The following is a 14,287-nucleotide window of genomic DNA, read 5'->3' on the forward strand; positions in this document are numbered from 1 at the left end:
GCTGTCCAACCTCTGTCCTCTTCAGCCAGTGTCAGACACTGGAGGGGGTGTAATAGAACACAAGGTTAATATAATGGTGCCTTTCTTTAGTAGGGGGCCTTGATTAATTTCTTAGTCTTCTTATCTGGGTCCAGATGAAATCTGTAAGTTCCTTTCTAGTCTTAATCCCCACAGGGCAGCAAACCCCAAACACCTGGGACTTTCCTGCCAGTTTTAGTCCCAGGGCCACTTACAGTATGCTCCCCTAGGGGTAGATCCTGTGGCAAGGGCAAAAGTGAGTTATTCTCCTGATCCTTAGCTGGCAATGATACTTGGGTGGTCAACAGTTGAACACCAGTGATATTGACTAGTTTGCCTCTGGGTTAACACGATGTAGATATGCCCTGTGCTGACAGCTCCTGGAATATTTAATGACAAGTTCTGAGACTTAAGCTAACCTCTTGGTTCACAGGTTGAGACAGTGGGTTTCCTCTGTCATTGTTGCTTACTTAGTCCACTCATCCTTCTATTAGCCCAGCAGCAGTAGGGCTGTAGGACAGGTGGAAACGCCAGGGTATGGCATTTTTATCAGCTCATTCCTGAACTTCATGGCCACTAAAGCAGTGTTTTTTTGAATTGCTCAGCAACTTGAGTAGGCCCACTGTAACAGCTTCGACTTAGTAAACAGCTTTACTGTTGTAAAGCATGTAGGCTGCATAGAGCATTGTTCCTTGACACTATATCCCTGCTCTGCCCCCTCCCACACTTGGGACCAGAAGCCCAGAGGGCACTCTTTTTATTTCGCCATTGCCACAGGTTCCAACCAAACCCTTCAGGGTAACCAACCGTGGCCAATTCACAAGCTTGTCCCAGTTAGTGTCCCTAAAGCCTGTAATTGTTTAGGGGTGGTGGGTCAGGGGTACGTTTGTATTTTGTATGAAACAATAAAACCAGAAAGGCTCTTATGTTTTGCCAGTATCACAAGACCTCCCCAGGCAGTCAGGTGAAGCACAAGCCCAGGCTGCTACTTTTATACTGGGAAGAACCTCTGAGGTTAGCAGGATGTCACCAGCTTAATGGAAGAGAAAGCTATCTCTCACAGGAACCCACATGCTAGGGGAATGACACCACGGGATGATCCCCACAACTCTCCCTTCCCTGTCCTCATTCTCCAACATCTTGGCACTCACGGGATTACCTGCAGCCTTCTGGCTGACTCACCAGTTGTTGGGCTGCACCCTGCAGGTGTGCACACGTGTTGATGCCCAGCTTTGAGATCAAAGCAAGAGCTGGGAGACAGGGACAAAGACGTCCATGGCTTATTAGATAAGGAATCTTACATGTCCAAAAAGAAGGGTCTTAGCACAACCATGTTCATCAGAGAGCAGGTAGGACATGGATGCAATTTTCACTGCTTGAGGGAGGAACCCACCAGTCTAACAGGAAGGTGATGGCACTTTGCTCATCAGTTACCAGGGAAACCAGTGTCTGGGGCAGGAAGTATGTAGGCAGTTACCAGTAAGCCCTGTAATGAAGAGAATTGGATAGTCATGTGAGTGAAGGAGGGTTGGGCAGGGGATGAACAGAGAGCATAGAAAGTCATCTTGAGGCAAGTGGAGAGTTGTCCTAGAGCTACAGCAGAAAGCAAAAGAGTGACCCCTGCCAGATGGCAGCTCCCACAGACACTGTCTCCCACAGGCTGTTGCCTCAGCACCCCTTCACCTGCCCCACTTCTGCTCAGATTGGCCAAGCAGCTCCCAGCTCTTTCCTAGTGTCTGAGCAGTAATGTTGAGATGAAGGTGGAAGAGAAGTGGTCACAGCAGGTGGTGTTTCTTGGACTCTGCAGAGGCAGGCTGCTTTTGCAAGAGTTGTAGATCATTGTGCAACTTGCTGTTCTTCTCTGGACCTTGGATCCCTGGACGTCATGAAATACAGACCCTGATGCTGCCAATTTACTCACAGGGCTGCAGTGAGGTACGCATGACATCCTGGGCTGAGGGTGCTCTTTGATCTCTAAGGTGGGTTTAGTCCTATCAATATTAGTGGCAGGTGTCCAGAGGCCAGGTGGACACCTGGGTTCAGCTGGGGGTGAAATTGAGTGAGTCAATAATAAGTAAATTACCCTACTTCCTGAAGAGAATTCTCAGGAAACTGGGGCTGAGGATCAAGTTACAGGGCAGGTATAAAGAGCCAGTTCTCACCCAGGAACTCTAACTTACCTGTATGTTCTGTACCCTTACAGGAAGCAACTGTGAGTATCTCTGTCCTTGCCTCTTAATTTGTTTCCAATGTCTGGTGAATATCTTCCTGCCTATGTGGATGGTTGAAGAAGGCAGGGTGTGTGTAGATCTTCCACTCTAGGAGGTTCAATGCTGGTGGTGGGAGAAAATGTGGGTAATAAGGGGTGCTCTTCACTCTACTCCCTTGGTTTGGTGGGAGATGTGTTTCCAGGACAGAGAGAGGGGGAGAGTTGGATGTGACATCCAACCAGATCTCTGATATCAGCCATTGTCTGAAAGTCCCCAGGGTAAATGCAATTCATCTTCCTCTTGGAAGGAGGCACTTCTCTGGTCAGGAAACCCCTCCCCTCCCATCAGCCTGCTTGGTAACCCTCGGTCCTTTGCACAGGTCCCTCAGGCTTTCTTCCAGGTCTCTGCAACTCCCATGATTCTTTTCCATGCTCAAAACTTTACAGTTTCTCTCTGAGAAAGGAAAGAAGCCCAACACTGGGAGTGACCCAAGTCCTGCACCCACCGTGATCTCACTTAGCTCCTGAGTCGCTTTCTGATGGTGACTGGAAGCTCTACTGGACATCGGCTTTCCTCCTCTGAAGCCAGCTTCCCCCTGATGGCACCCATCTCTAATGTCCTCTCGTCCATGAGGCCCCTGTCCAGGTCCTCTCAGGAGGTCTGGGCAGGACTCTAGGTGTGCCAAGAACTTTCCTGGTGGAGCCCAGGAATGACCAATCCTGGCAAATAAGCAGTCATGCGCCATTCTGTGCTCAGGACAGACCTCACCAGGCATTAGGACTCTGGCTTTTTTTTCAGATAGCACTGCAGACTCCAGTACTATTCTATGCAGAGCAGCAAGTGAGAGGAAACAAGCCAGCCTTGTAAGAGGTAAAGCTACCAACCTCCTGGTATAAAAAGGGATAAACAGGCCCAGAGAGGGAAGGGTCCACCCGAGGGCCCTCAGAGAGTCCCTCCTGGTGTGGCAATGGCCTCAGTGAGGAATTCTACATCCTGACCACAGTGTCCCAGGCAAGGATGCAAAGCCCTGAAAGGGACGACACAGAGCATCTGAGAGTAGATTCATGCTGCTGGCAGACCGGCTCAGAGGTCCAGCTGGTTCACTCATGTCCTCCCTAGCCAGACCTTATCCTAACTTTCCCTAAACTGCTTTTGGAGCCCTACTATTCTTGGCCCCAGAGGATGGGAGAGGAGATGGGGGAAGGGCTTCTCCTGACCTCCAGGAGCTGGGCCAGCCCTAGTCCTCGTCCTTGGACCAAGAGCATGCCCTCTTTCTGTTCCTCTGCCTAGGACATGCTTCTCCTCAAGCCCTCCATGCTGCTTCTGCTCACACAGCCCTGGAGATCCCTGGGAGCAGAAATGGAGATCTATTCCCGGAAAACACTGGCCAACGCCTGTACCCTGGTTGTGTTTAGCCCCCCAGAGGGTGGCTTGCCTGGTCATGATGGACAAGATGGGAGAGAAGGTCCCCAGGGAGAGAAGGGGGATCCAGGTAGAGCTGGGACCATGTGCTTGCCCTGATGGGAAGGGGTGGGCACTGGAATAGTAACCAACCCCCAAACTCTGAATCTTCTGCTGTGGAAACCTTGAAGATGGTTTTCCCAACGGTGGAGGTTTCCGCCAGATCTTCAGTCCACCTAAAACATGGCTTTACTGGTTGGCAAACACTGGCTTGCCCAAGCCCCCAGCTCCATAACCACCTGCCCTGATTCCTCCTCTAGGATCTTCTGACCCTTACCACTCCAAGAGTGTACAAACAGTGAGTGAATGACTGGTGTTTGGAGTCCCCTACTCCAGAACTCTGGAGAAGGCAATGGCAACCCACCCCAGTGTTCTTGCCTGGAGAATCCCAGGGACGGCGGAGCCTGGTGGGCTTCCATCTATGGGGTCGCACAGAGTCGAACACAACTGAAGTGACTTAGCAGCAACAGCAGCGGCAGCAGCTCCAGAACTCATTGGGCTCACCAAGTGGTGTTAGTGGTAAAAAATCTGCCTGCCAATGAAGGAGATGTAAGAGATGCAGTTTCAATCCCTGGGTCAGAAAGATCCCCTGGAGGAGGGCATAGCACCCTCTTCTGTATTCTTGTTTGGAGAATCCCATGGACAGAGGAGCCTGGCGGGCTCTGGGTTGCACACGACTGAAGTGACTTAGTACACTCACGTAGGAGACATAGGAGGTGTGGGTTTGATCCCACGGTTGGGACAATCGCCTGGATAGAAAATGGCAACTCTATTATTGCCTGGAGAATATCATGGACAGAGGAATCTGTCTGGCTACAATCCACAAAGGGTCAGATGCGACTGAGCACGCATACTCCAAAACTTAACTGTTGATCATTCTTATTAAATGTTGCCTCTGCAGAATGTTAAATATTTTTGAACTGATGACAGTGTTGTAAGTTTCTGTTTAATCATCTGTAGATGGGAATAATATCGACCACACAGTGACAAAGAATTGAGCCAAGGCTTCATTTCTTTGTTGGGTCTTCAAGATCAAGTTTTATTCTTCTGCTGTCCCAACCAGCTGAATTCTCCTGAGGTTTCCAAATGTATTGTTAAGGGAATTTTCTGGAAACACTGCCCCACAGGAGAAGATCTGGTTTTTACTGGCAAGAAGTGAGAACTTATGAACCAGCAACAAGGACGAGGGGACCACCATGGCCCTGGGCCAGGGCTATGGAGGGATCAACTGAGGTCTTTTATCTTCCTGGAGTTTGTGCTTTGATTGGAGAGGAAAGAAATGAACATTAAAGCTGAGAAGAATACATAACATCCCCAGGATTTGTAGGGTAAGAGACAAGTATCTGTCTGTCTTTTAGAAAGAAAGTAGCTTCCAACATGAATGGGTTGTGGCTTGAGAAGGTCACCTAGAAGTGATCTCAGAGGAGGGGTGGTATTCAAGGTGCCAGCTCTCTCTAGCTCCCCTAGGGGCCTTGAATTGGAAAGTATCCCTTCCTCTACCCCCTGCTCTCATCGACTCCATGGTTTGTGCAAAGGATGGGCAACCTCTAATGCTCCCTTCTAAGGAGTGACTTGCTTCCAAGGTACCTGCTGCCCTCCCCAGCCTGGTGGGAGCCCAGGGGAGGCTCAGTCAGGGACCAGGTGTCTCTGCCTGAGCACAGTGCACCAGGGGGTCTGGGATGTGGAGCCCATCCTCCGGCTCCCATTGCTTGCTTAGCGAGGATTGGAACTAAGAGCAGGACACAATGTCCAGCACAGAGGCTCTCACCACCCATCAACTACACCAGTCTCCCACCACCTGCACATTCTTAGCCCAGGCAAGCCTGGCCCTTCTTACCCCTGGGAATGGTTTACAGATCTGAAATGTCATCTCTCCTCTCCAGGTCTCTGAATCCTCTTCAGTCTCGAAGTCCTGTTTCCTATGAGTACATGTGTGTCCATGGTTTGGGGTGCTGGGATGGGATGAGGGACATCTCCTAAGCTGTTTTCTTCACTCATTACCTGTGCCTCTCAGTTAAAATTCAGTGACAAATTCCTTGCAGACCAGGCCCTGGTGCTAACATTTATATCCTGCTCAGTGCCAGGCAGAAAGCTATGTTTACAGAGAGCTTCTCAGTGAACAGAGAAATGAAATGAGGAAATGAACAAATAAGTGAATGCACAAATTAGTAGTAACTGACAGATTCCTTTTGCTGTCTTTTTGCACATGAATGCTTTCCTCACAACAGTTAAGAGATGGAAACAACTCAAGTGTCTATCAACATTTATCCACAGTGAACGAATAAAGAAAATGTGTTATATTCATGCTATAAAACATTTCTCAGCCATAGAAAGGAATGAAGTACTGAGATGTGCTACAAATTGGATGATCCTCAAGAATGTCACTGCTAGTTTAAAAAGGCAGACACAAAGGGTCATATATTGTATGTATTTATATAAAATATACAGAATAGTTAAGAGAGACAGGCAGCGGCCTAGAGATAGCCAGGGCCTTGGAGGAGGCAGGGAGGGAGTGGTAAATGGGTATGAGGTTTTCTTTGGGATTAATGAAACAGTCTTGAACTAAAGAGAAGTGGAAGTTGTACAATTATGTCAATGTTCTAAATGCCACTGAATTGTATACTTTACATGATTAATTATAGGAAATTCCTGGAGGTCCAGTGGTTAGGATTTGGTGTTCTCACTGCCAGGCCTCAGGTTCAATCCCTGACTGGGGAACTGAGATCCTGAAAGCTACACATCACAATAAAAATAAAAGATTATTTTTATATTATGTGAATTTCATCTCAATGAAAAAAGAAGAACCAAACTCACAGAATTGAGTGTATAATTCTTGAATCAATAGGCATTTCTCCCTTTAGTCATTGAAGGCAAACCTCTTATAATTTCCGACTTAAGCAACCTTCTTAAGGTACTGTGATTTTTTAAAATGTTTGGTCATTTTTCCAAAACAAATTAGTACGTGGTCAAAATACAAAGAGAAGAAAATTAAAATTGCCTGAATTGTGCCCCTTAGAAAGAACAACTGTTAACACCTTTGTATATGCTGTTCTTGCGTTATTTACAGTATATATTACATGTGCACATGCCTGACACATGCATGGACACATTGAAGAAACCGAATCATATTAATTAGAGTGTTTATAACTTACTTTATCACTTAATAATGCACAATAATTTCACCTATCTTTCATAATTTTAAAAGCATGTTACATAGTTTTTTCTCTTCTTTATATTAAAATAGAGCTGATCTATAATATATTAGATTCAGATGTATATCATAATGAATTCATATTTGCATATATTGTGAAATGATTGTCACAATGAGTCATCAACACACATAGTTACAATTTGTGTGTAATGAGAACTTTTAAGATCTGCTTGCTCAGCAATGTTCAAGCATGCAACCCAGAATTACTAAGTATAGTAACTCTGCTGTACATCATATTCCTAGGACTCAATTTTTTTTTAACTGGACACTTGTACCTTTTGACGAATTCTATCCATTCTGCTCACTTCTCAACCCCACCTTTAGCCACCATAGATCTGTTCTCTGTGTCTGTGAGTATGTTGTTTTTGTTCATTTGTTTACTTAGATTTCACATATAAGTGAGATCATATAGTACTGCCCTTCTCTGTGACTTATTCCACTAAGCTAGTGCCTTCAAGGTTCACCAATGCTGCTGCAAATAGCAAGATTCCATTCCCTTTTATGCCTGAATAATGTTCCATTGTATATGCACCCTGCATTTTCTACATCCATTCTTCCATCCACAGATACTTGGGCTCTAGGCTTCATCCATGTCTGGGCTACCATAAATGATGCTGCAATTAACTTGGGGGTACATATATCTTTTCAGGTTAGTGTTTTCATTTTCTTTAGTTAAATACTCAGAAGTGGAATTGATGGATTACATCGTAGCTTTATTTTTAACTTTCTGAGAAACCTCCATACTGTTCTCCATAGTGGCTGTACTGATTTACATCCCTGCTTCACAAAGTTTCCCTTTTCTCTACTTTCTCCAACACTTTTTATTTGCTGTCTGATAGTAGCCATTCTGACAGTGAGGTGAGAGCTCATTGTGCTTTTGATTTCTATTTCTCTGGTGCTAAGTGTCAGGTGTCATTTCTGACAAAAACTTTGGTTCTGGGAAGGGGGGAGGGCAGGGAGTCCATGGTCAAGGGTAAAAGCTGACAGACTTAACTGCCATAAATACCGTGGCCTTGGGGCAGGGGCAGATGCATTGTATGCAAAGTCAGGTGGGTCTAGGTTTGGATCTGCCTCCAACTCTGCAAGCCTGTTTCTTCACCTGTAAAATGGAGATGTAGACACAGATTTCCTAGATCTCCACGGACCAGTCACCTGGAGGGGGAGTGTCTCCACCCTACAGAACCCTGAAAGAACGTGAGAGCCCTGACTCTGCAGGTAGCTGGCTCTTTCTGGGCCAGGGTCAGCTTTATGTCCATCTCTTGCTGCCACAGGTTCACCAGGACCTGCAGGACGAGCAGGGAGGCCAGGACCAGCTGGCCCCATTGGGCCGAAAGGGGACAATGGCTCTGCTGGAGAACCCGGACCAAAGGGAGACCCTGGACCACCTGGTGAGCAGCTGGGTGTGGAATGCCGGTGTCTGCAGGTGGCGTGCTGCTGCTAGGACACGGCAGTGGGCATGCACAGATTCCACCCCAGGAAGAGGAAGAAGGTAATTCTCAAGGTGGCACGAGGTTATTTCAGAGATGGCTGGAGCTTCCTAGGGGCAACATCTTTAGGAGGAGGCTGCCTGTCTGATGTCTATTACAGCCCCATCTTTTATGCATTCCCACGTCCAAGGAGATTCAGTGTCACTAACGGGGCTGGTCCGTTTCCCCAGGGCCTCCAGGCATGCCTGGTCCAGCTGGGAGAGAGGGCCCCTCAGAGAGGCAGGGGAGCATGGGACCTCTGGGCACACCAGGCCCCAAAGGAGAGACTGGGCCCAAAGGTAGGAGGGTGGTGTGTGGTGGGTGAGGGAGGGAGATGGGTGGGGTGACATGGGCAGCCCTGGTGGGGACCATGGTATGTGCACAGTGCCTGGAAAAGCCTGGAATCTCTGCGCCTGGTCAGCCTGGCCTGGCCCTCTCCACCCACATTCCCACACTGACTGAATTTCCCCAATGCCGTTCCCAGAGGAGACCAAGTGGTCAGGAGCAGTCTCCCAGGTCGCTCTCTCACCTGGAGCTGTGCGTGACAAGCTGCACTGCTAGGAAATGGGACCTGCTGAGCGCACTCTCAGCCGTGTTTCTCCAGTGTTTTCCCTCTGCAGGAGGACTGCGTGCCCCAGGCATGCAGGCTCCCCAGGCCCCGCAGGGCTCAAAGGAGAGAGAGGAGTCCCCAGTGAGCCTGGAGCCCCTGGAGGTGCTCGTGCGGCAAGTCAGCAATGGACACGGGGCTGGGCTCATATTCCCCTTGCCCACCCCCACCAGCCACCAGGTCAGAGCTGGCATTCCAGGATGAGAGCCAGTGTTGGGTTCTAGGAACTGTCTCCAGGGAGAGGATGGTTTGAGCAGCAGGGTATGTCTGTATCCAGGGAAGGCTGGTTGTTGGGTTTTGGGACAGTCAGTGTATAGAGAGAATGCAAGGAGTGGTTGCAGGCACAGATGGACATTTGTACAGGGGGAGGGCATACTGCCGGGGATATGACAGTCCATGTACTGGGGGAGGTTTGGAAAGAAAAAAAAGGTGTGCTGGAAAGTGGTGCCGAAACTTCAGCACAAACGTCATTTTCTGATCCCAGGGCCTGTTGGAGCCATCGGTCCACAGGGACCTTCAGGTGCCATGGGCCCCCCAGGACTAAAAGGGGACAGAGGTGATCCTGGAGAAAAAGGAGCAAAGGGGGAGAGTGCATTTTCAGGTAAGAAAGCTCTGGGGGCTCTAGTGGGTGTGGAGGGGCCAGCAGGCCCTGTTCAGTCCAGCACCTCCTCTCATGCATCCCACGTCTTTATCCCTCCCCCAAGATGCGTCACCCTTCCCTGAGGCCTGGGCTCTGAGTGACCTCAGGCAGTGCTGGATCTGTCTTCACTTGGCCTCTCTCTCCTGCAGAAGTTAATACTCTGAGGCAGCGGATAACAAACTTAGAGGGAGAAGTAGCGTACAACGCCTCCGGAATACTGTCTCCCAGTATAGGAAAGGTGAGCTCCTGGACCTGACCCTGAGCTGGCACCGATGGTGGACCTCAGACTGAGTCTGGGCTTGGCTTGGACTTTGCTGGGCTGGGTCTAAATTGGACTTTCTGGGACCATGATTGGGACTGGACCTAGACCTGGGGCAGGAGCGGGGCTAAGGACAGGGCCGGGACAGAGCCATGCCCCACGTGCTCCAGGAGCTCAAGTAGACACACGGGACAAGGAGGAGAATGCGGTCCATGTCACCAGCTCAGCAGACGTTCACCACAGCCTACCCTGGGCGGGTTCCTATGACAGACAAGGGGTCACCCAATGTGGGATGCATTTCTTCCCTCTGTGGGGCCGGGTGTACAAGTGCACAGAGAAGCAGCCGCACAGCCCAGGGCAGCAGAGAATCCAGGACTGGTCCTGAGGGCAGGGGTGGGATGCTGCCTGTGGGGTTCAAGGCTCTGAGGACCTGACCTTGGTGTGTGGCCACCGAGTATCTCACCCTAAAAATGTTCTGAGTCTGGCAGGGGCAGTCTGCCTCCAGGATCTGGCCAGTGCTGCACTCTCCCTGCATCTGCTTAAGTATTTAAAGCAGAGATTATTCCCTAAGCCTGGATCCTAAACAGGCCGAGGTCTCCTGGAGCACACACCTGAGTTCCCTGTGCCTTTGGGACTCTCCACCAACTGCACCTTCTCCTTCTCTGCTTTCTCCGAAGTCAGCTTTGAATCCACATTATTCATGAAACCTCAGTGATTGAAAACAGAGTTTTCTGAAGGTGCCGGGTGTAAAAAGGTCTGATCTGGTGAGACATAGGGTTGGCTCCTATGGACTCAAGCCAACTAAGTATTGAAGTAGAGGGATGAGCATTTCCAGCAGTTCATGTCTTCCTCCTTGCACAATCATATCTGCACACCTATTTACTCCCTCATATGCAGACTGATACAAACAAAGCAGAACTTCGGCATATGTGTTAGGGGAAGCACACTGATTGAAACTGCCCACCCTGGCCAGGCACCATAGTAACCATTTGCATGAGTTGTTTTATGGCAGGAGATCCTGATAAGGAATACGGAACTAATAGGCCACCACCAGCCGGAAGAGTTCGGGAAAGATCGGGAAAGATCGAGAGGAGACACTACCTGTCCGTCCACTTCCCAGAATCCCTCTCGCTAGCATCCATCTTGGCTGAGCGATGCGTGCGCCACCAGGAAAGACTCTGAATTAGAATGATTGGCCAAAGACCACCCGGAAACTAATCCCATCACCATAAAACCCAAGACTGTGAGCCACGCGGTAGAGCAGTTCTCCTGGGTTCCCTTACCTACTGCTCTCCACCCAGGTGCCCTTTCCCAATAAAATCTCTTGTTTTGTCAGCATGTGTCTCCTCGGACAATTCATTTCCGAGTGTTAGACAAGAGCCCAGTTTCGGGCCCTGGAAGGGGTCCCCCTTCCTGCAACAAATGGCAACCACGAAGGGACATCTTCTTCGCTGAGACGGACATCCTGACCACTCGGGGTACTCAGGGGCCAGCTTGCCTGCCAATGGACCAGACCCAGCGGCCGCAACTGGGACCCTTTTGTCCCTGGTCTCCTTCTGATGCAGACAACTGGCCAGAGTGCCCCGACCGGTAAGGAACAAGAGACTTTATTGACCTCCCTCCCCTTCCCTCTCTCTTTCCTCTCCTTAGCCCTTCCTATCCTTCCCGTTTTTCTAGTCCCCCGGTCCTGGACGCAGGAATCTGGTCGAAGGGCCTCAGCTTGAGCTGAGGATTGGAGACTGATCACCTCCTCTTGGCAGAGAACTCGAATTTTCTGGTCTGGTTTCTGGTAGGGCCGAGTTCCAGTCCTCCCTTTTCTGGAAGCCCAGGGAAAAGTCCCGTAATGCCTGGGTGTCTGCAGGTGGCAGGAGACGTCTGTAAGGCCACCCTTTTGCCCCCCCTTTCCCGCCTCCTCCCCCTTCTTTCAACCTGGCTTCCTTTCCTCCTTTTGAAATCTTTGAAGACATCTGAAGTTTTGTGTCTCTATAAAAGGTTTTCTGAAAGACTGTATTCTTGTATTTAAGAGAGTGTCTGATGAGGACTGCCAGGTTTATATGTGTGTGTTTTAACTCTGTTCTGTGTTGTGATTTGTGATGGCCATTTTGCTTTGTTTGGCTACCATTTAGACCTGCCACCATTTTGTTAGAGCTTGATTTTCTTTCCCTGTGCCTTGAGACCAGGGCTCTCAGGAACACTTATCTAGACCATCTCTAACTCCTGAGACTGAAAAAAAGAAAAGAAAAAAGCCTTTAAAAATGTTATTTATTTCAGCTTATTTTATAAACTAGTAAATTTTATATTGTAATATCTAATTCATGGCCAAACTTAGAAAATGAAGCGAGATCTTACAGTGTGTCTGTCTAAATATGTCTTGGTATGTTTTTGTCTCTGGGTAATATTTTTAGGTTAATTTGTAAATGAGCTCTATTTAATTGGCTTAAAAAAGGTAAGCGCTTACAAATCAAATAATTCTAAATTAAACAATAAGTTCCAGGTTCAGGTGAACTGGGAAATATTCAGTATTAAATACCTGATATTAATGTTTTTTGTTGACCTATCTAATATAGACATGTCTTAGAGTAATTAACATCAAGTAGAATATTTTCATTGTACCTAGGTTTAATATAAGTTAAATATTATACCTATTATAAGTTTGTCAACAAAGAAATTACCTCGAGTGAAAAAACTTCTAAAAAATGTAAATGAGGTATGAGTTTATATATAAACTCTATTAAGAATAATTATTCTTTAAAAATATATGTCTACAATAGTCTCCCCAGATTGGCGTAACTTGAATTTCTAAGGGTTGTGCTAAACTAAGTATTGAAAGTCTATTAAATAATTAGGTCATTTCCAAATGAAATAAGATTTTGAAACATTTACTACTAAACACTGATTTCCTTTTACAGAAAAACTAAAGAGATTTGAGACTATAAATAAATAATGTTTGATGCCATCCTAAAATGTTTTAAAAAAGCAAGGGTTTTAGAAATTATCACTGGTATTTATGCTCACCAATCTATAAAATGCTAATATAAAAGTTAGCTCTTGGTTGCTAAAGGAAAGCAGAAAGTGTGCTTTCAGTAAAAAAAAAAAGTAAAAAAAATACTAAAAAGAGTTATGCATGATCAAGATTTTCTAAAATTAGATTACAATTAGTTAAATAAATAGATTTTGTTAAAAATGACACGGACATAAGAAAACTGGTTAGAGCTAATTAGGTCCAAGATGGCGGAGCTGACTTTCACTAGACCTTGAGCCTTGGTATTTGCGCCCATTGTGACATATCAACAAGCTAAATGATACACCCATCAACATTGACTGAATCTGACCAAATGTTCTAAAGCTTTTAATTGATCTTTTTGATAAAACTTCCTAAATCGAATTCTTTTGAAGTTTCTTTGACATCTAGCTAACTTTGGGGTGTTTCAGAGGGCCCCTGAAACATCCCAAAGAGAGATATTAAACTGTTTATTTGGTTGGCTAAATTACATGAAAAAGATTATCAAATGAGTAATAACTCCGCTCATGTTATAATGTATAAAAAGTTACTAATACAGATATCCTAGAAATTATATAGAGTTCTTAACATTTTGATATGTCTTGGTATTCTGATGAAAAACCTGATGACTTCACAAGTTAACAAAGGACTGAATGAACCAGCGAATATGCTTATAACTTTTATGGTTTCTATCTGAGAAATTACAGGTTTAAATTGTGTGTTTTCCGGGAATAGAAAAAACCTTCCTCTTAAACTAATTATAAAAATAATTTGGTAAAATTACACATTATAAACAAGACAATTGTATTTTCTCTCTATCTGACTCCTCCAGAAATTTAAAACTCTTAAGTTCCCAGTAAGTTTATCAAATGAGCTAAAAAGGTTATCTCACTAACAGGTACAAAAATCTCAAGGAATTTTTGAGACCTTAAAAGAAAAGAGTTCACCTAGATTTGTTAGGCAAAATCTGTGATAAGCCTTTGGTGTGAGTTTCCCAGTCCTGTTTTATATTAAAAGTTCAGTCTGAGATCCTATAAGTGTTTCAGCAAAATAAAAAGTCTATGATCAATTCTGTTATGTGATATTAATGTAAAAGTTTGTTTCTGAAGCTTGTCTCAGTAATCTATCTTTGGACGAAGATCAGATGCCTCATGACCTGCAACCAGGACTGAAAAAAGACATAATTTAAGAGACTGTCTCCAACCTGGATGGAAAGACTTTTTATCAGGTACTCTTAACTAGCTCATACACAATAAAACTGAAGGGAAATTAACTCTTAGATTAATTCCCATTTCCAAAGGCCCCTACACTGGATTGGTCTATAGAGAAGACAGCTGACCTGATCTCACCTTAAAATGATGCTCAAACAAGAAAAACTACAGTACACCAGGATGAGAAGACAACAACATCAGAG

At 46.3% G+C, this 14,287-nt stretch overlaps 2 protein-coding genes across 2 annotated transcripts in view; both read left to right on the forward strand.

Annotated features, from left to right (window-relative positions):
• Nucleotides 1–3,521: 3,521 nt before the first annotated feature.
• LOC122446801 (collectin-46-like) lies at nt 3,522–8,341 on the forward strand. Its single transcript, XM_043477288.1, has 2 exons — nt 3,522–3,720; nt 8,172–8,341. Exons 1-2 carry the CDS (start codon nt 3,522–3,524, stop codon nt 8,339–8,341), a joined length of 369 nt encoding a protein of 122 aa, XP_043333223.1.
• A 209-nt stretch (nt 8,342–8,550) lies between these two features.
• LOC122446273 (collectin-46-like) overlaps nt 8,551–14,287 on the forward strand; it is a 114,261-nt gene continuing 108,524 nt past the window's right edge. The window contains 3 exon segments of the mRNA XM_043476241.1: nt 8,551–8,665; nt 9,458–9,574; nt 9,763–9,851. Of these exon segments, the coding sequence (XP_043332176.1) occupies nt 8,569–8,665; nt 9,458–9,574; nt 9,763–9,851 (303 nt within the window). The 5' untranslated portion in view covers nt 8,551–8,568.

Source organism: Cervus canadensis, chromosome 8 (assembly GCF_019320065.1).
Source record: "Cervus canadensis isolate Bull #8, Minnesota chromosome 8, ASM1932006v1, whole genome shotgun sequence".
In the NCBI taxonomy this organism is placed as follows: Eukaryota; Metazoa; Chordata; class Mammalia; order Artiodactyla; family Cervidae; genus Cervus; species Cervus canadensis.